This window comes from Carcharhinus amblyrhynchos, chromosome 11 (genome assembly GCF_965287045.1).
Source record: "Carcharhinus amblyrhynchos chromosome 11, sCarAmb.v2.hapA, whole genome shotgun sequence".
NCBI classification, from domain to species: domain Eukaryota; kingdom Metazoa; phylum Chordata; class Chondrichthyes; order Carcharhiniformes; family Carcharhinidae; genus Carcharhinus; species Carcharhinus amblyrhynchos.
In genome coordinates, this window is record NC_137334.1 from 58,650,312 (window position 1) to 58,673,049 (window position 22,738).

Below are 22,738 nucleotides of genomic sequence, written 5' to 3' on the forward strand. Positions count from 1 at the left end.
CTGGTGACCATTACAACTGCTGCAGGGTTCTGGGGACCATTACAACTGCTGCAGGGTTCTGGGGAGTGTAATAGTTGCAATTCCCACATGCCATCTCTTTTATATTGGGCAATTGGGATTAGCTTAGAGATTCAAAAAGGGCAGCACGGACAAGTTGGGCCAAAAGGCCTGCTTCCATGCTATAAACCTCTATGACTCTAAGTTGGTCAAGAGCCAGGCCTAATGTGCAGTGTGTGCATACAGGCTAACGACCAGTGTGTGCAAATATGAGCTGGTTCACACAAGGTCAAGCAGAATGCAATTTAGGTTTGTTCCATCTTCCCCATGTCCCAAAGTGCTAGCAATGGGGTGGGTAACTGGCCCCAGTATGTTTTTATTATTACTACAGAACAATAAATTAATGCTTTCCATCTGTTAATTTTAGAAATGATGTTTGTACAAAAATATTGCCACACCTGTATTAACTGAGAATGACTTAAACTTCCATTTGTCTCACTGGAGCTAGACACCATGTGTTCTGGAAAAAACTGGTTGAGAAAAGAAAAAAAAATGTCAGAAATGCTTGGCAGGGAGAAGGTAAAGTACAATACAAGCATTCTGGGTTAAACATGTTAGATTCTGATACTCATTATTATGGCACTTGGAGAAGAAAAAATGAATTTTATTTGTACATAAAGTTCTGTACTTGCATCCAAAAATCTATACAGTTACACAGAGCTTGTCTCTGAGGTTACAAAGAAGTTCTAAACCCCCTGCAAGCTGTGCGTCAGCAGACCATCCTTGGACTACCACTTCCAAGAACCTCTTGATGGTAAAAGTGAACAATAAAAGGCAGGTAAATACAATGGTTTGCATTTGCCCAATTGTTATGGAGCAGCTGGTGATGGGAGAAAGCTACAGGTGCGGGAACACTGAGGCCTCACTGCCCGATTTCCTTTTTTTTGAAATTATTCAGTCCATTTTAGGAAACAAAATGCAAACAAAACTGCAGGCCACTCTTTTTTTTGCTTGTCTTGAAAGTTGTACAACTTGTAACAACACAATTACATTTTTCCACAAAATGTAGACATTTCATATACCAGCAAGGGATTTCCATTTCTGTACTCGCTGTCACGAGAATTTTCAAACTAAATGCTAGGGTTAGGTCTAAAGATGGAAAATTTAGGCTAAACACACATTTCATAGAATAAAAATGGACGAAGATCGATCTTGAAAGGCTGACTGGTTTCAAAAAAAACAAAAATCACAGAATGTGACAGCAGCATTTAAGTAAGTTTGCTGGCCAAAAAAAAACAATTTAAACTCATGACATGACAGGTTAGTCCCCTCGAAAGCTTGTGAGTATTATCAAATAAATCGGTTGGACTAAAACCTGGTGTTGTCAGACTTTTTACTGTGTTTACGCCAGTCCAACGCCGGCATTCCCACATGACAGGTTAGGACAGCTTTCTTTTTTAGACACCTAGGCATAAAGGCGGCACAGTTGTTAGCACTGTGACATTATAGCACCAGGGACCCGGGTTTGATCTCAGCTTTTGGTGACTGAAGTTTGCACGTCTCTCTCCGGGTTTCTTCCAAGTGCTCCAGTTCCCTCCCACAGTCCAAACATGTGCAGGTTAGGTGGATTGACCATGCTAAATTGCCCCTTAGTGTTCAAAGAGCTGTAGGCTAGATAGATTAACCATGGCAAAATGCACAGGGTTGTGGGGATAAGGCAAGAGGTGGGCCTGGGTAGATGCTCTTCCGGAGAGTCAGAGCAAAAGCGTCTATCTGCACCACAGGGATTCAATGGATAACCAAGATTTGCATGGTGGTGTTGGGGGGGGGGGGGGTGGTGGTGGTGGTGGTGGGGCGGGGGGGGGGGGGGGGAGGGAAATCACTAATTATCCTCTCCGTAGGACTCGTAGAATACAAACTCCCTGGAGATTGGTAATTACTTACCAAGTAGAACTCGTATACCAAGACCTGCATAAAGCAAGCCCATGAGTGGGCCCATTATTGTATTGTCGCAGTCATGATCTGTTTGTGTTCTCCACAGGCTTGTGATATTGCTTTACTTTATTTTGTGTGATAAACCTTTATAGCTGACTCCTGGAGTTATTATGTAGACAATTGTTGGAATAATCCTTCCTGACCAATTTTCCTTGATGTTCATCACTTCAGCAGTTCTACAGGAATTGTGCTACAAGAGTAAAATCTGGCCATTATCATTTTGATATTTCATGCTGTATAAAGAAAATGCAAATTGTACAGAAGGTCCAACAAAAGACAATATCAGAGAATCCTACAGTGCAGAAGGAGGCCATTCAGCCCATCAAGTACGTACCAACTACAATCCCACCCAGGCCCTTTCCCCACAACCCCCATATGTTTACATTAGCTAGTCCTCCTGACATACAGGGCAATTTAGCATGGCCAATCCACCTAACCCACACATCTCTGGGGAGGAAACCCGAGCACCTAGAGAAAACCCACAGAGACAGGAAGAATGTGCAGAGTTTGCACAGTCAGTGGCCCAAGCTGGGAATCGAGCCCAGGTTCCTGGAGCTGAGAGGCAGCAGTGCTAACCACTGTGTCACCACGTCACCCTTATATAACGTCACACATTCAGCTCCTTCAAACCACGAATGGAAAATCCGGTTTTCCTGTTAAAAACACAACCGTAAAAGCACTGATAAAACCTGAAAATAATGTCCATACATTGGTTAATTCTTCCTGCAAAGTTATTATTTTGACTTACCAAAGGGTTTTTAAAAAATTCATATTTTGCATAATTTTTTCTGAAATATAATCTGCTGTCTGTGTCCATTCCCCATGTTGATTGTAGCTGAATCACAGATTCATGATCTTCCACAATTCTCTCTGTACAAGAAATCAAAAGAAGGATAAATGACAAACGTAATTCTAAAAAAAGCATAAATCTTTTGTTTTTCCTTCATACTCATAGTTCAGGAAAAAAAACCGAACACACACCTAATGGAGATAACCTACTAGAGGTTGAACTTCACCCATGTACTACATGGCAGGATTAATAAGTTATGTATTTTCCCAGTTAGTAGAAAATTACCATAACTTAGCTGCAGTAATAAAAAAAAGGACCAGAGTGGAAGAATCAAGTGTCTATAATTGCATGTAATTGATACATTTAGTTAAAAGTACAATTACTGTATGCTCTTGAATGGTATACCAGGTTTGTCCTGGGAGCAGATGAGTCTTAAACCAGAAAAAGGTCCCAGTTTCAGCTGCTGATTTATGTAGAGTTCAAAGTATTCACTCTCCCCAAACCTCAGTTCACACTGCAGGTTCCACTTCCTTCTTATTCCACTGTTCACGTTGGTCCTGTCAGGCTGCTATGGTGCCTGGGAGTTGACCCGCATAACAAGCATGCCCACACCACCAAAACTGATCAAACAACTTCTTGGAAAACAAAAACGTGACTAGGAGACATAGCCCCTAATACTACATACCATTATTACATAATCATGTCGCACACACTCAGGAACTCATCCAGTCCCCTTTGAAAGCTTCTGCAAACTACACTGTGTGACGTCAAATCTAATTTTGTGCTAATATAAAATCGTACCCTAGTTGTAGCAAACTGATTTATCAATGTGTATCTATCACTTTTATTAACAAATCTCTTCAAAGTCTGCGCCATTCGAGCATAAAATGCCGCTGCTTCAAGTTTATGGTAACTATTGGTTTTTTAGCTGGATATCAAACTACTGCCTCTTTCTTGAACCTTTTTAGGGACTCCGATAATATAGGATTTTGGGTTCTTATTTGGTAAACTGAGCAAAACATCCCAATGTTCAATTACTTTTTCAACAATCTACTGATGTGAACCCTTAGGAAGTGTGATTTTCACTCACAACCTTGGACGGTGCACACATGCTTGATGTTGGCCCATTTGTTTTTGAACATCCTTCCGCATTTGCCCTACCACTTTCAAAAGGATGTATACCCCAATTCTCAGTTCATGCGGCACCATTTAGTTTATATTAGCCCCTCATTCTTCCTAACAAAATGAATCATTTCACACTTTGCTGTGTTACTTTTCATCTGACGCCTGGGGTAGTGTGCACAGTTTTGGTCTCATTACTTAAGGAAGGATATACTAACCTTAAGAGGGAGTGCAACGAGGATTCACTAGTTTGGATTCCTGGGATGAGGGGACTGTCCTATGAGGAGAGATTGAGTAGACTGGGCCTATATTCCCTGAAATTTAGAAGAATGAGAAGTGATCTAATTGAAACATACAAAATTCTTCAGGGCTTGTTAGGGTAAATGCTGCTAAGTTGTTAGTCCTTGCTGAGAGGTCTAGAATAAGGAAGGCCACAGTCTCAGAATAAAAGATTCAGTAACTTAGGATGCAGATGAGGAAGAAAATTGTTCACTGAAAAGATTGCAGCTCATTGGAATTCTACACATTCTAGCTGTGGATGGTCATTGCATTCATTCAACAGAGACGGATAGATTTTTGGATACTAAGAGGTATTAAGAAATACTGGGAAAGGTTGCAACTGAGGCAGATCATCATATTAAATGATGGATCACTTTGGCCTCTTTTAGGTTTTAGGTATGGATCACGTTGGAAGGATGAGGAATCGTTTTCCTGTTCTGATATTTTTTAATGTGCCTGTCCCTTTCACCAGTTCAACTTTCCCAGTGATCCGTTACCATCCTGTATTTGAGTTTTATGTTATCTGAAAACTTTGAAATTATGCTCTGCAATGCGAGTTGGTGTTGCATACCCAGAGACAAATTATTCGTAAGAGCAGTGACCCAAACACTGATCTCTGGTGAAGTATACTTTCCTCCAGTCCATTCACCACAACTGTAATATTTCTCATAGCCAACTTTGTATCCGTGCTGCCACTGTCCCTTTAGTCTCATGGGCCCCAATTTTGCTCAAGTTTTTTATGCGGTTTATGCCAAAATGCAGATTTTCAAGGGCTGCACCATTGAGCCATTAGCTTTGTCTAAGTGGCATCTCATTACTTGCCAAACCATTGAAACATATGGCACGAAGTTGCTGTATTTACATGGTATATGACAATCTCAGCACAGAAAGTTATCATTTCAAATGCAAGTACTCTTAACAACGTGATCATTCTTAAGCGGTGTTGCTCAATCCCCCTAGAATTACAAAGTAACTTTTACAAGTGTAGAATCTCAGTCCTTTAGATTTTGATTTTCATTGGAGGTTTCCAAAAAAAAAAGCATAATTCAAAATCTATTTAACTTTTCCTTCTCTCTCAATCTATTCTCTCTTTCCCTCAATTTTGCTTTCTATATCCAATTTGACATTGAATTCACATAATTTATGTTTTTTCTTTAGTCCTTGCACCATTAATCCCATAAATGAAATGTACAATTACTTTCCCTGTTCAATCAGGTTATATTTACCATTTCCTTTGCTGCAATATTATCAGCTCGCATTTCCAGTAACTAGCCTATAGATATCTAATTTAATAGCCTATAGATATCTTAGTCCAGCAAATCTGGGCTATTGACCACATTTTAAAAAAACTGACCTGACTAAAAGTGTTAAATTAAGGACAGGCTACTTAGGTTTGCGTATTCCTCAAGTATAAAGAAGTGAAGAGTGGTCTAACGGAAGTGTTTAAAATCTGTAAAGGATTTGATAGGATAGAGAGGTGTGTTGCAAGCAGTTATGTGCAGTTCAGAACCAGAAGGCATAACATTAAAAGTTGAGCCACACAGTTGAAGGATGGTAAAAATATTGCAGATGCTGGAAATCTGAAAGAACAGAAGATGCTGGCAAACACTCAGCTAGTCAGACAGCACCTGTGAAGAGAAAGAAAGTTTAATCTCTACGATCTTTCATCTAATTCTGATGGAAGTCATCGACTTGGAACGTTAATTGGGGGGGCGGGCGATTACCTGACCTCGCTGTGCCTGGCACTGATCACGGAAAATGGCACGTGGGCCTAAAAATCAGTTCTGTACACACTGCTAAATAGTTTGCAATCATCCCAGTCCCTTTCTACAAACCGTATCATACCCAAGAAGGGTACAAGGCTGATTAGCATAAAATTCACTTGATTTCAATCTCATTAGTGAATTCACCACACAATCATCCGCCCTCCCAGAGTGCTCCCATCTCTCTGGCAGGATGTCACAAGGACACAAATTAGTACTAGCTTCTACAAGAGGAAACCAGGCACGATACCATGCTGAGAGTTTGGCAGCCATTGAAGACATCAGGTGGTCAGGGGCATGTCTAGGCAGTGCCCTTTGGTCAGTGCCAGCTGGGCACTGCCAGTGTGACAGGGCAGTGCCAAGGAGGTGGAGCCTGATAGGAGAGTTGTGCATATCAGGGATCAGGCAGTGGGCCCGTCGGGAGAGCCCCGATATCCCAATGCCAGTAACCCACATTAGGATGAGGGAGGGGAGATTGGGGGGGAGAGGAGAGAGGGCTCCCAGTGCACTGAGAGATCAGAGCATCTTTGCAAAACACTGCCCAGGCACTCTGCAGCTGTAGATACTGGTGTGTATGACAGGTGTGGGACAACTGCGGTCCAGAACAGATCACTCCAATATTCTTGCCATTATGATACTTAGGGCCATTGACACTGGCAGGATATTTCCATCCTGATGCAGTGAACGGAGATTTGGTTGGGCACCAAATTCTCCAACCATGCTATAGCAAAAGTGTGGCATGAACACCCAGTAAAATCACTGTGCCCAAAGATTTTGGGAAGGAAAATTCCACCCTCTGTTCTCGTCACAAATGCTGCCAGGCTTGCTGAGTGTTTCCAGCATTTTCTGCGTGTAGTTCAAGGATAATGCAAGAAAGCATAAAAAGGTAGTCAAATTCCAAAACGTTCTCTCAGAAAATCAGTTGAGGCTAGGACAATTGAAAATTTCAGACCAATACATTTTGTCAGTGAAGGGAATCATCATTAAATGGGGGCTGCTGAATACATTCTTCCCTATTCCCTCAACACAATTATCAGTAGACTAATTCATTCCATGAAGAAATAAGCAAACAAGGAGTTTGAATACTTTACGTTGAAAGTATTGTTAAGAAAACTAGCTAAATAATTGTTTATGAAGAAAAGGTAGTTCTGAGTAGTGCAAGAAAAGGGTAACAAGTGGAATAATTTCCTAAAATGCAGGTTATTTCAGCAAGAGTTTGCCAGAATTAAATTGACTGTCAATTCTGCATCCCATCTGATTTCATTGAAAAGTAAAATATCAGGCAGAGAATGAAATAGTCAACCAATTTTATACCATTAGACTCCTACTGAATGGTTTAGGTGAAAATTTCTCTGATCGACTAACTATACAAAAATTGTAGCTATTTGCAAATGGCTGGACAATCAAATTTTGCTGTTCACTGCCTCAAATGGATTCTCTTATGTGTGCTGTGACACACAGTAAAATTGCTTTTGTGCAACTGAACAATTGCCTCCTGAGGGTGGACAAGAATGACACCATGTTCAGTAAGTACTGAACATGTTTGAAAAACGCATGCAGGTATGTAATTTGCATACACTCAAATGTTTTCCTTGGTAATTAAAGCCATATATTACAAGTTACATCACAATGAAGATTTTTTTTAAATAGTAAATAAATCCATAGCAAGAATGTCATAACTAATGCTTACACTTACCTAGTCCAATATGAGGAAGGTGTTCTATGAGTGTCCAGGTATTGTCATTGACACAGTGATGTTTCAGTATGAACAACTGGCAGACATCGTGAGCTATGATATCACTTGGCACCTCCAGTGCTTGACTGCTGCCATCCTCATTAAATACTTTAATCACCTGCACATAAAAGCCAAGAGATAAGACACCTCAGAAATATAAAACTTCTGATTGCAGAATCGAATGGCCGCAGAAGCTGAATCCTACTCGCAAGTCAAATGAATGAAATCTTCACCATCTCACCTGCTGAAAGTTAGATATCCCTTCAATTCTTTGCATTTACACAAGTTCATTAAAACAATTGCCCAAAACGTTAATCAGAGCGAACACAGAGAAAAAATAAAATCACGATTCATCGTGGCACGGTGTAAAATCCAGATTTTTGAACGATTGTTCAAAGTCTTTTAAATGTCTCCACAAACTTCCACATTTTCCAATCTTGATTATTTTACATTAGCTTCACTTACCAGCAGGCAAGAGGACAAACAGACTTGCATATTTTGGCCCGCTCTGCAGTTAATGTAAGTGTGTGCACATTGCATTATAAAATAATCGTACAAGTAACTTAGAATTGCACATCAGGGCACACGAGATGAGCCTTGGAAATATCAGCGATTGCACCAGTCTGAAATGAGGTGATTACACGGTGCTGCCTGTTAACAGCAGTTTCCTGACTCCACAGCTGCATGTCATCACATTTTTCACCCAATCACCTGCTACCTTTCCAGGAATCAGCATAGACTGAACCTCCCTTACTGCATAAACTTAAGCAAAAAAAAAGAAAGCACAAGGCTTTTCCCCTCATTTCTTAGTCACAATTCGTTTTTGAATGATGATTACTAACATGATGCACCTTTATAAGTCAATTTGCAGTCATGGAGATAAGACACAATTGTAGTGTTAGATAGCTCAACTTTGCCTACGTTGAAGGATGGTAGGGGGAGGGGTTAGAAGGCACTAAATAGGGATTTGCTGATGCAGCCTTTATGTTCTTTTCGATGGAAAAGGCGATCAGAAGGGGTAAGACAAGTCGGTCTGCCTATACAGAAGAAATCTTGTCAGTGTGTTCCTGCCCAGCTAAGTTAAGCACCCTTCAAAAGCTCCCAGCAAATGAGAGGCTCCTGTTATGATGTCATTTGAACCGAGGTAAATGATCTGCTATTTAAATCAGTCAGCACGGAGATTTAGAAGACAAGGTCTGAAGGATCTCCAATCACAGACTGCGAACAAAACACAGGAGCTTATGTACTCAAATCCTTTCCATGCTGGAGTCCACTGCACGATCATCAGGCATTTTTAGCCGGGAGAAGTGTTAAACTGAAACTACAGTGAGCGTAGCTGCCTCGCAAATGCAGCTGGGCAAAATATTCCCAATTTCTTGAAAGTAATTTGTTCATGCAGAATCAAAGTCTAAAATGATAGTTTTTATTACACTGAAAGTTACTTCCCTTGTCGAAAAACGATACAGGAAATGCAGTCAGGCTTAATTCCAATTGTGTCCCAGTGTGCATTTTAATTACAGTGGTTCTGCCAAACCAAAGCTCAAAGCTATCATATTGCATGAGGAACAGTGCTCATTTTGTCGTGAGGTGCAGAACACACAATGCTTCAATACCCATATCTTTGCCTGAAAACTTTTTAATTAGTGTAACTGGAGTAACCTTGCTTTAGTCTGTCTAAGACGTCAGAGTACAAAAAAAAAGCTGACATGTCGAGTCCAAATTTAAATGTTTATATTTGGAGATCAAACGTAATAATTCCAGTGTAAGATATTCCTTTTTAAGTTTGTTACTGTGAAATTGAAAATAAAATAGGCAAATAAATTCATCTGATTATAGCTGAGGTATTTACTATAGTGCAACTGATCACAAGCCAGATAGATAAAAGAAGCAAAAAAAGGTTGGGGGGGTGGGGTGCTGTGACCAGTTCCCCTCAAAGGAAGAAGGATTAAACAACCCTGCTCAACTGGGCACAGTGCAGGACTTCAGGAGGTCCTAGTTTGAATTGCAAGTCAGAGTTTCCTGAGGATGCAACAGTCATGGACTGAGAATGAAAGAGTGCATCCAGCTCACATGCCATAATGGTTCAGAGCTTTGAAAGCATAAGTTTCCCCCATGGAGAAATGGCCAACCATTTGGACAGCCATATATGACAGAGTGCATGAAGGAACTGCATATTGACATCCATAAGATATATGAGACTCTGTATCATGGACCATTCAATGACACTAACAAAGCAGAAAGCTTTGTGCAGGGGGTGGGGTGCAATGCCTCTTATAACCCAGAAGATGTCCTCCTCGGGGCATCCAGAGAGACTGGGAAGGGCTAAGGACATCACAGAGGCGGTTCAGGGTGCACCCTCAGCATCCTTGGCTCCAACCTCCATCTATTAAACAGGATCAAGTGACGGTCCTTTGGGCCCTTACCACCCTCCAGATCCATACGTTTCTGGAGGCCTATGTTTTGAAGAATGCAGCGGACCACTACAATGACCAAGACCCTTGCAGCTGACTAATGGAAGGCACCACATTACTGGTCCATGCATCAGAATCAGATCTTCAGAAACCCAATGGTCCTCCCATTTGTTATCCTAATAAGCAGGTGGCAATGGTTTGGAGATAAGCCTTGCTCCCTAGAATATATCCATTGGTTGGAGTGAAGAGTTGAGGCAACATAGAATGCTGAAGAATAAAGGAATCATGACAACTGCATGTAAGTGAGCACACACATGGAGGAAGCTCCTGTTGTGGCTGCAGACCTGCTGAACATTGAGGGAATGAAAGCCCATCCTATAGGTGAGTCTGAGTGGGCAGTCACAGGGTGTCTTAATGGTCACATAAGTGCACAACCTGATGGCCTGCACCTTGGAAAATTCTGCAAAACCCAATGTCCTCTGTGTCTGTGAGGCTGTATCTGAATGTACTGATCAGTTATCACAAAGAGAGCATCACTAGCCTGTGAGGTGGAGTGGTGTGCTGTCATTTACAAGATGCCACCAAGGTCCTCAGCTGATCCTTGAAAAGGGATGAAACTGAAAACATTCAAGGCTACAATGATGTTAAGCAGGGCGTGGTGTCAGTGCTGCAAGGTAGGAAGTCTTCAGCAATAAGGTCACAAATCATAGAATCCCTACAGTGAAGAAGGTAGCCGTTTGGCCCTTTGAATCTGCACTGACTCTCTGAAATAGCATCCCACCCAGGCCTTATTCCCATAACCCTACAAATTTTACCTCACTAATTCCATTAACTTACACATACCGGGGCAATTTACCATGGCCAATCCACCTAACCTGCACATGTTTAGACAAAACTGAAGCACCTGGAAGAAAACCATGCAAACATGGGGACAATGTGTAAACTCTAGATAGATAGTACCCAAGACTGGAATCGAACCTGGGTCCCTGGCACTGTGGCACCGATGCTAACCACTTTGCTACCCTGCTGCTAAATGTGACTATTTGCCTGGAGCGTCACAGTCTCCTTCAGCACTTGGTCTTAGTCATCTCCAGTTAGCTCCTGTGTTGAGGCTTTGGCTACTGTTCCCTTTCTTTCCCACTTTCCTCTCCTGTGTCCTCTTGCTAGCCAGTGTTCTACCCTTCATGCAGAAGAGTGTTTCCTCCCATCAACACTTGGCCTAAAATCTGACAGTTGTGCCACCATTGCCAGTTACAGCCTTCCTTGAGGACAGGTGGCCATTCTATTGTCAGTCTTGCTTCCTGCCCATACCCAGAAGGGTGGTGGGGTGACAACCTCCACCTTCTTCTGCGTTTCTTTTTCTCTTTTTGTTTGTTTTGCTGCATTGGTCTTGCCTTGTTTCTTTCTTTAATCCTTCATGGTGCATTCAGATGACTTTTATGGAGCCATTCACATGTCATCAGGTCAACCAGGGGCTGACGGGTGGCGTCATGGATTGGGCCTGGAGCGAGGGGGCGTTAGGTCAGGTGAGGGTGCAGTGGTCAGACCTCGAGCGGGTGCTCATGCCTAGGTGAGTGTTGAGCCTGCAGCGGGCGATGAGCCCCATGTGGGTGGGGATAATTTGGAGGAATTCGTAGGGGGTGATGGGGAATACTTTGAGAGGTAGTTAGTCGAGGAGATGGGGGTGGCCTCTGGGAGGTCAGGTATGCGCGGGGCATCCACCTGGGTTTTTGCAATAGTTATCCAGAAGTTAGAATATGTTTTAATTCTTCTCGTTTTGTCTGAGTAACTAATGATGTAACATCCAGAACCATCTGATCTAAGTCATATTTTTGGATGGCTCTGAGCGCAGGATGATTGTCTAAACACAATTAGCAAGTCAGAGCGATTGGCATACAAATGATTACCTGTGAAGTTCTGAGATACGTTCCCCAGCGCATCTTTCGGGTCTCCCCCCAATCTGATGCTGGGGAACTCGGAAGTTATCTCTGTTTTCCCAGATACTGTCTGACCTGTTGAGCATTTCCAGTGATTTTTGTTTCTGATGGGGTGATAGAACATAGAACACTACAGCACAATCAGGCCCTTTGGCCCACAAGGATGACCCTGTTCACTAAATGCCCAATCTCCTCACCACCTGTGCAGCGCCAACAGCGCCTCTAATCCAATGACCGAGCCCCCTATGCATCACTGATCCTATTATAGGGCCAGGGAATTATTTCCTGCAGCATCCATGACTTTCTCCTGACTTTGTACCTGCCTCCTTCAGAGGTTGCTCCCCAAACAGTGCATACAGCTGACGTGACCTTATGAAACCTTCCACCTCCCCCTTTAATGAGCTCATAAAGAGCTCCAACCATTTTTACTGACCTTAATCAAGAGGTGAATGGAATTACTGTGCTGCCCTGCTGAACATTATCAGCACCAATCTCTCAAACCTGCCTCGCACCAGTATTTTCAGGACCCATCCGCTTCCACTCCTGCTCACAATGGGGTCTGAAAGTTCAGTCCGTTGTGAAGAGTTACCTGTTATCGTATTAAGATATCAATTTCCATTAACAACAGAATTTACTGAGAATTGAAGTCTAAATAGAAGCTTTCTCCTCTTAATTCTACTTCAGATTTTGATTGGTGCTATTTAAATTAGTTTCATCAACCCCAAGGCACTAAATGAATGGTTCACAACTATGCTTATAAAAATATACAGTCAGTGGTAAAATGTATTCAATTTCTCAGTTATAAAAAATTTACTGATAAAGTTACAGCAGAAAAAGCTGCCAATAACTTTACGCTCCCTAGACTTTCTTTCAGTCCCTACAGTCATTATGAAATTATCATTTCAATAAAGCTCCTCAAGCATCAAGAGTAGCATTATCTATGCAATATTTCCCATAAACATTTTAAACAATGTTACATACAAACATTTGAGTAAGTACTTAATTTCAATTTTTTCTTATCTTCCAATTCTCCTGCCTGGAGCATATGGGAAATATTTCATAGAATCCCTACAGTGCAGAAAGAGGCCATTTGGCCCATCAAGTCTGCACCAACCACAATCCCACCCAGGCCCTACCCCCATATCCCTACATATTTACCCACTAATCCCTCTAACCTACGCATCTCAGGGCAACTTTTGGCATAGCCAATCAACCTAACCCGCACATCTTTGGACTGTGGGAGGAAACCAGAGTACCCGGAGGAAGCCCACGCAGACACAAAGAGAATGTGCAAACTCCACACAGACAGTGACCCAAGCCGGGAATCGAACCCAGGTCCCTGGAGGTGTGAAGCAGTAGTGCTAACCACTGTGCTACCATGCCACTCTACGATATTTGTGAGGTCTAGATCCCTTGATCCCTTGTCAAGCCACATGCTCAGATTAAAAGGGTTTATGGGTAGGGGAACAATGTTTTACAACTCTTCAACTTTAACTCATAATTCCAGGTGGTTGGTTACGCTTACCAGTGACCATACTCCAGGATCCTGACTCGACATCATACAAAAATCTAAGTGAGGAGGCCAATTAGCTTTGGCTGTGCTGTGGGGACATCACCCCTACAAATGTAAATTGTAGACTAACAATGGCTGGTGAGTGCGAGGGACACTACTAAGTAGTAGGAGAATGGCTCAGAAGGTGGATATCACCAAAGTGTGCCACACAATCAGGGCACAGCCATGCCATGTATAAGACACATGATCAGTCACCTGTGAAGACTCTGGGATCCTGGGAGCTCACACATAAGTTAGTCATGGGAAGTACCAAGACAAGCAATCTCCTGGTCGGAGCAGCTACAAGAAGGAACAAAATTCTCCCTGTCATCAAGTTTTAATGTTAATTATAGTGCTGTTCCTTTTCAGCGAATATTCTTACCATTTTTCATACCAGATATATTGTCTATAGAACCATTTAATAGCACAGAAAGAGAACATTGTGCCAATCATGTCTGTTTTAGTTCTTGACCACAAACAAATATCTATCCAAAGAACAAAGAAAATTACAGCACAGGAAAAGGCCCTTTGGCCTACCAAGCCTGCACTGACCATGCTGTCCGACTGAACTAAAACTCTCTATTCTTCCTGGGACCATATCCCTCCATTCCCATCCTATTCATGTAATTGTCAAGATGCCCCTTAAAAATCACTATCACATCTGCTTCCACTACCTCCCCCAGCGATGAGTTCCAGACACCCACCACCCTCTGTGTAAAAAATACTTGCCTCGTAACATCTCCTTTAAACCTTGCCCTTCGCACCTTAAATCTATGCCCCTAGTAATTGAATCAGCTACCCTGGGAAAAAGCTTTTGGTAATTCATTCTATCCATGCCCCTCATAATCTTGTAGATTTCTATCAGGTCACCCCTCAACCTCTTTTCAGTGAGAACAAATCAAGTTTCTCCAACCTCTCCTCAATGCCCTCCATACCAGGCAACATCCTGGTAAATCTTTTCTGTACCTCTCCAAAGCCTCCACATCCTTCTGGTAATGTGGCGACCAGAATTGAACACTATATTTCAAGTGCAGCCTAACTAAGATTCTATAAAGCTGCAACATGACTTTACCAATTTTTAAACTCAGTGTCCCAGCGATGAAGGCAAACATGCCGTATGCCTTCTTGACTACCTTTTCCACCTGCATTGCCACTTTCAGTGACTTGTGTACCTGTATACCCAGATCCGTCTGCCTATCAATACTCTTAAGGTTTCTGCCATTTACTGTATATTTCCCATCTGTATTGGACCCTTCAAAATGCACTGCCTCACATTTGTCTGGATTAAATTCCATCTATCACCTCTCTGCCCAAGTCTCCAACCGATTTAAATCCCATTGTATCCTCTGATGGTCCTCATCACTATCCGCAATTCCACCAACTTTTGCGTTGTCTGCAAACTTACTAATCATTCGTTAATAGATTAATCCTCCAGTCCATTCTTGAACTGGAGTATTAAATAACCAACTGAAGGCAGAGTTTGTATTTTTTTAAAAATGAGGAATCTTGAGGCTATTGTCGAAATTACCAATGATCAATTTACTGAAGTTTTCTTTGAAAACAAGTCGAAAATTCATCTTAGTAATGTCCAGAAAGTACACCAAATAAAGAAGTTTCCATTGCTATAAAGGTTAAGGAAATAACTATTTTTAGAAGTGCTCAAAATAATCTACTATTTCTAAAGATTAGTAAAGGAAGTACAATAAAGATCTGATCACTATTCACACTTATACTCTGACTGCTAACATTTGATTTGAGGTCATCTTTCTCTAAATAAAGCAATACAATTAGCAATAGATGTGTTCAGCATAACTTTTTTTTATCTCTGGTGCTGTGTTTCATATGATAACTTTAAATTCCTATCAGCAACAATACAATTAGTTTCACAGAAAATCTGTTTTCCATTGGAGAAATTTTATTCTCCACCCTTTCCAAAGGACCATCATCCTCTACAAAAAGCCCACCAATGAGCCACATAATCAAGTTTCCACCCTGCTTACAGTATCAAACTTGTCCTAAGCAAAATCAGAAAGATTTAATTTGTGGCAAAGATCATGGTGTATTATAAATATTTATTTCCTTAATTTTGTTTAAGACTTCAGCATTGCTGATCACACCATCATCCAATGTCTTTCCTGACCAGCAAAATGGGACTGCCCTCATTTTGTTCCTCTCTTACCTTTCTGATCGTAGCTAGTGCATCTCCCAATGGCTGATCTTCCTACCCTTCAGACCTATCCTTTCCCCACTCCACTTTCTCACCTAAATATGACCTTTCCACATGAAGACATCACATTCAGTCTGCAAAGCAAGACTGTACCCGTACCATAAATCTCACTCCCCAGGATCTACCTACACCTTTTTTTTTGAACCTCTGACATTTATGTTTGCTACTAAATATTTGCTTCAAATTTAAACAATTCAGTAGTACATTAGCACATGAGTAATATTCTATCTCATCACTTGCCATCAATGCAACATTTCTGTGTCATCGCTTTAGAGCTTTTTCTTGGATTCAGCATCTTAGACCACTTCGATGTGGAGAGTGCCACCAAGTTGTACTTCAAAACTTGAATCAAGATCTAATGTCAGCGCAGAATTGACAGGCAAGATGGCCTCCTTCTGCTCTGTTCTATAATTTTATGTACATCGCAGGACTCGATTGGCATGATACAAATGATTTCCTACTTGAAACTGGAGCTATCTCCAGCTGTCCACATCAGGAGCCTAACTAAAATGGTGATGCCCTGAGCACCTGCATAACAAGGGCAATAAGTGACAATGTCATTTTTGAGACACTACCATTTCAGGCAGAACGTGTTACAATCAGCATCATATGGCTGGATGCTCCAGTTTTCAATGAAGTGCGAGAGGCAGAACTGGAGGTGCCTTAATAGGTTGTTAATTGTTTTTGGGCTTCTGATTTTGGCACTTGCTCACCTTTGATTTTGATTTGGTTTATTATTGTCACCTGTATTAACATACAGTGAAAAGTATCGCTCCTTGCACGCTATACAGACAAAACATACCATTCATAGAGAAGGAAACAAGCAAGTGCAGAATGTAATGTCACAGTCATAGCAAGGGTGTAGAGAAAGATCAACTTAATGCAAGGTAAGTCCATTCAAAAGTCTGACAGCAGCAGGGAAGAAGCTGTTCTTGAGTCAATTAGTTTGTGACCTCGGACTTTTGTATGTTTTTCCCAATAGAATAAGATGGAAGAGAGAATGTCTGGGGTGCATGTGGTCCTTAATTATGCTGCCTGCTTTGCCACAGCAGTGGGAAGTGTAGTCAGAGTCAATGGATGGGAGGTTGGTTTGCATGATGGATTGGGCTACATTCATGACCTCTTGTAGTTCCTTGCGGTCTTGGGCAAAGCAGGAGCCATACCAAGTTGTGATACAACCAAAAAGAATGCTTTCTATTGTGTATCTGTAAAAGTTGGTGAGAGAAGAGCCGGTGGATGTGGTCTTTCTAGATTTTCAGAAGGCGTTTGACAAAGTACCTCACAAGAGGTTATTGCAGAAGATCGAGGGACATGGAGTTGGGGGTAGGGTGTTAGCGTGGATAGAGGATTGGTTGTCAAATAGGAGGCAGAGAGTGGGGGTCAACGGGTGCTATTCGGATTGGCGGATGGTGACTAGTGGAGTGCCCCAGGGGTCGGTGCTGGGGCCTCAGCTTTTTACCATTTATATAGATGATCTGGAGGAGGGAACCGAGTGTAGAGTGTCGAAATTTGCTGATGACACCAAGATTGGGGGAACGGCAAATTGTGCGGAGGGTGTGGAGAGTCTGCAGAAGGATCTAGATGGGCTGGGCGAATGGGCCAGGAAATGGCAAATGGAATTTAATGTTGGCAAGTGTGAGGTGGTCCACTTTGGTAGGAAGAATGGTAGGAAGGACTATTACTTACGGGGCGAAAAACTGCAGCAGGCGACGGTGCAGAGGGACCTCGGGGTCCTTGTGCATGAGTCGCAAAAACCCAGCTTGCAGGTGCAGCAGGTGGTCAGGAAGGCGAATGGGATGCTGGCCTTCATAGCGAGGGGGATTGAATATAAAAGTAGGGAGGTCTTGCTGCAGCTGTATAGGGCATTGGTGAGGCCGCAGCTGGAGTACTGTGTGCAGTTTTGGGCGCCGCACCTGCGCAAAGATATTTTGGCCTTGGAGCGAGTGCAGAGGAGGTTTACTAGGCTGATACCGGAGTTGAGGGGGTTGAGCTATGAGGAAAGGCTGAATAAACTGGGCTTGTACTCGTTAGAGTTTAGAAGAATGAGGGGAGATCTCATTGAGACGTATAAAATGATGAATGGGATGGATAGGATAGAGGTGGAAAGACTCTTCCCGCTCAAAAAAGACAGTAGGACTAGGGGGCACAGCCTAAAGATAAAAGGGGAGCGGTTTAGAACGGAGTTGAGGAGGAACTTCTTCACTCAAAGGGTGGTGAATCTCTGGAATTCTCTGCCCATTGAAGTGGTGGAGGCTGCCTCGCTAAATATTTTTAAGACGCGGGTTGATGGGTTTTTGATAAGAGAGGGGATTAAGAGTTATGGGGAGAGGGCGGGAAAGTGGAACTGAGCAGCGACAGATCAGCCATGATCTTATTGAATGGCGGGGCAGGCTCAAAGGGCTAGATGGCCTACTCCTGCTCCTATTTCTTATGTTCTTATGTTCTTATAGCTGACATGCCAAATTTCCTTAACCTTCTGAGGAAGTAGAGGCATTCATCATGCCATATTTTACTTAATCAAGTTTCCACCCCTGCTTACAGTATCAAACTTGTTCTAAGCAAAATCAGAAAGATTTCATTTGTGGCAAAGATCATGGTGTATTATACATATTTATTTCCTTAATTTTGTTTAAGACTTCAGCATAGCTGATCACACCATCATCCAATGTCTTTCCTGACCAGCAAAATGGGACAGTCCTCATGTGGGATAGGTAAGAGGCAGCGGGGAGCCTGCCCATTTTGCTGCTCTAATATTCAGCCCATAGTGTTTTTTAACCTTCACTATCCACCATCGGAAGGTAGGAAATTAATAGTTAATTGCAAAGCAAACTTGACCAGACACAAGTTTGTTAAATAATGACCTTGAACAGCAGTTTTCTGTTGCCAGCCATGGAGTGCCTCTGGCTCTTATCAATCTGATCACTTCAGATGGACCATTTTAACAAGACAGAATGAGAAATATAACAAAGAGGCAATGCAATCTTAAAAGCGTCTTAGGCTAAACATCAACACAGCACACTTGCCCAAATGGTAAAAGTACACATTTTTCAGGGTAACTGTGCCAATCCAAAGACAATTAGCCATTACCAAGTTAATGTTTTATTAAAATGGCAAGAATTAATTTTACACAAACATGTGTTCTTGTAATGAGTAATCATGTTCTATGGCTTCAACCCAATACTATAAAAGCTGCAGAAAAATATGAAAAGTTCCGTCTTTTAAAATAAAACTCAGTGCACAAACATAAAAATCAATTGACTATAAGGGCTGGATCTTGGCTATCAAGGCATATAGCTAATGCTGGGATATTTCTCAACTCACCAGATCTTCCTCAGTAAAAAGTGGTCCAAAACATGCAACCTTTACTGCTGGGGGAAGGAGGTGCAGCTTTAGACTGGCCGGCCCACCCCAGAAACAGGTCATAGGTACTCACTGGGGCGAGTGAGTATGAAGCACACTGGTTAGGAGGCCCACCTCAGCTCACTGGAATTTCATCCCAGCTGTTTTAGAAGCTATTAGGCTCCCTACCCCTCACACTCTCTCACTCACTGCACACGGACCCTTATACCCACAATACCAATTCAATGCCTCAACTCTTGCCCCTTTCATATTCCAGTTCAATGCCAATACAGGTCCCCAAACCACCTCATTCCTTCTTTGTCAACCCCTGCCCCCACCCATACCCCAAGGCCCCTCATTTCCTCCATGTCAATACAAGCCCCCAAAGTATTCCTCATTGTACCACATTCCCTCCATGCCAACTTTTATCTTCACCCAGCCCCATGGCCCCTCATACCCTCCTGACCAACTCAATGCCAATTCACTGAGTATCCACCATGGGCAGATCTCAGGAACTATGTGGAGATGAAAATAATCTAATTGAGGTCTCACTCCTACATGCTTATGGAAGAAGAAACTCCCACTCATAAAACCAATTCAAAGCTTTTAAATCTCCTCAAAAATCATTTTAAACTTCCAATCTGACCCCACATCAAATATAATGAATTCTTTAATAGATTCTTTAAACTATTGATTAATCTGTGAACTTAGAATCCCCTGCTAAGATAGCTTTTGAAACACAGGAAAGCATTTATAATGCTTGCTCTTGGGGAAATGTCAATGAAGACTGCTGTTAACACTGCTCCAATAGATGCTACCTTTTTTTAAAAATGTGCAGCAGATGGCCTGTCAAAGAAAACAGCTCAGCAGAAGTTATTTTCTAAACTCAGTGACAGCTGAAGCCTGAACTTTTTGAAGTTTAATGAGCAGAGAACTTTTGAAAAATCTTCAGATCACGCTAGTTATCCAGACCTTATCCTATATCTTATCATTAATTTTCATTATCAATACATGTTTTCCATACTTTGGGTTAAGGGCCTCACAATAGCCAAAATGTGCCCTGTTGGAACTCAGCAGTAAGTTTAATTGGCTCTGCTGAATTTGGATTTCCTTCCTGTGTGGATCACATCCGATCCCTTCCCCTACTGGCAAAATTTGGATGTCAGAAATGGGTACAGGACTTCTGCATCCAGATACAACCCATCAACTTGAAGTTGCAGATTCAGAGGACTGTGCAAAAATATGGCCCCAAGTCTGAGATTTAAAGATAAACATTTTCTTTCTAACCATTGCAAGAAAAATCTTTAGATTCTGACAATTTAGTTAATTCTGTAAAATATTTATTTCCGAATTGGATTATTCATCAGTATATATAAAAAAAGATAGCTTCCTTTGTAAATGTGGTTTACTATTTTTGAAATTAGTTCTAAGCTCTTTTGTATAAGACAAAAAGGCATACAGATAGAACCATGGGTAATGCATATATAAATGCTGCATTAAGTGAAAAGTATGATGCTCACAATTATAAGAGATCTTTTGCTTTTCAAGTCGACAAATTAAAGCTGGCAATTTACATTTCCCATCTGATGCAAGAAGACTTTTAAGAAGTAACATAGAGTTCAGAGTATAATGGTCTCAAATATAACATTTACACTACTCACCCCAAATTGTAAACTTTTCAATACATTATTTTATTTTCCCCAAAATCTCTTATTCTATGGTATTAATAAATGTAGAGGCAGGCATCATGATCAGCGCAGGCTTGGAAGGCCAAAGGGCCTGTTCCTGTGCTGTGCTTTGTTCTTTGTAGGCTGGAATTCTCCAGTCTCATATGTCTCACCACCGCTGCCATCGAAACGGGAGAATTTGGCACTTAGCCAAATCGCCATTCACTGCAGTGGGAGTAGAAAATCTGAGCCACAGGTGAGGTTGGACAGTTTTGGCCTTAGTAATTTAGTTATTCTCACTTCTCCACCATTAATGACCATATTCCACTGTCAATACTCCAAACTGCAAAATTTCCCCCTTAATCTGCTCTGTCTCAACCTCTTCTCATTTTAGGTACCCTTAAAATCTTCCGAATTAACTAAACTTTTAGTCAGCTGTTACATAGCTTAGAGTCAAATTTTGTTCCTGTGAAGGGCATTGACACATTTTATTATGTTCAGGATATTTTACATATAAGTTTTGTAAGGTGGAATTGCAATATTTCTTGGAAGATTATTTGCATATATGTTTATTGTTCAAAACTCTTTTTCAGTTGTTTGTAAGTGTATACACACTGTTTCTCGCATACATGAGTTGCCAAGCCTCATTGGACAGATTTCTGGACATTTTACCACGCAATGTATGATCATGTGGCGTGCCCATATTTTGCAAGCCTTAACATAAATTTTAGGTTCCCAACAGTTAAACATTGTTGCTGGTGGTTTTGTCAGGTGTTCAGAGTCCCATATGACTATCCACAAACAGGTGTAACCACAGGCGTTAAGTAGAGGGAGAAATGGAGACAAGGCTTGCCTTCAGTAAAGTGATTATGCAAGCAGGAAAAAAAATGTACATTGTGATGACACATTTGCTGGGAAAAGCCTGGGGGTTGGCGTGTAATGTCCCTTTAAGAGCAAAGTGAACTGAGATGTAGTCTGAAAGGGGGTTAATTGGTTTCCCGATCATGATATTCTCAGGTTCCAAGAAATGCCCATGTAACCAAATATTGCCATCCGCAGGGGCTGGGGTGCATTATTGACCCTAATAATCACATTTTCATTTGATGTTTTCAAGTTTCCTTTGTACTTTGATTTTGTTGGGGCTGCTCCCCCTCGTTTTGGGGAGCTGCTTTGTTTATTTGATTTGACCTTAAAAGAGGCCAAACATTGCCATGGGGATGAACAGCTAAGAAGCAACAGGTAAATTGAAAACTATTTGCAGAGAAGTTGGGTTAGTCAATGTTTTTGTCTGACAGATATGCACACACAGAATTAGTGTAAAGAGAAAACAAACAAGATTATCTCTGAATGGGATAGTATTTTGTTTGGCAGTTTGTGAATTGATCCTTATGTAGAAGCAGGTGAATGAGAATAGAGCAAAGACTGTGTCACTGAGTTTATTGTCCAACTGCAAAGTGCAGAGAACTGAAGATAGGAAGGGCAAGGAATTATTGATTGGACAAGACCCACTGCTGTTGTTTCAGTGTTGCCAGAGCCCACCAGACTGTTTAAAGGAGAGGAGAAGGGATTCTCTGGAGATTCTGTACCATTAGGACCGTCATTACCTGAACGAGAGAAAGTTTGTAGCTACGTGCCTTACCAGTGTTAAACATGACTAGGGACATTTGATGGAATACAACTCCAAGCTTACATAATGAATGCCATGTTGGAAAGACTGAGATAGCATATAAGTGCTTGTAACTGAGTTGTTTCTCTGTCAAATGGACTAAAGTGAAATTTACCTTTTTATTTGAAATATCCTACATAAATCAATGTTTGAATTATGTTGATCATAATTGGTTTGTTACAGTAAAAGATTTTTATAAATTGTGATCTTGTCCAACGTTTCTCCTCTCGTTGGCATCGTGGGGATTCAAATTTCTCT

The 22,738-nt window shown here is 41.6% G+C and overlaps 1 protein-coding gene across 2 annotated transcripts in view; it reads right to left on the reverse strand.

The window, feature by feature from the left end:
* grb14 (growth factor receptor-bound protein 14) overlaps nt 1-22,738 on the reverse strand; it is a 93,543-nt gene that overhangs the window by 57,319 nt on the left and 13,486 nt on the right. Inside the window, exons 1-4 of one of the 2 annotated variants that reach the window (XM_080199173.1) lie at nt 8,147-8,314; nt 7,643-7,799; nt 2,741-2,862; nt 456-527 (exon numbers count right to left, since the gene is read on the reverse strand). In XM_080199173.1, coding sequence (XP_080055299.1) covers nt 456-527; nt 2,741-2,862; nt 7,643-7,799; nt 8,147-8,221 — 426 coding nt within the window. In that variant the 5' untranslated portion in view covers nt 8,222-8,314. Of the gene's footprint in view, nt 1-455; nt 528-2,740; nt 2,863-7,642; nt 7,800-8,146; nt 8,315-22,738 lie in introns of those variants that run through there. The other variant, XM_080199174.1, reaches the window with a different exon arrangement.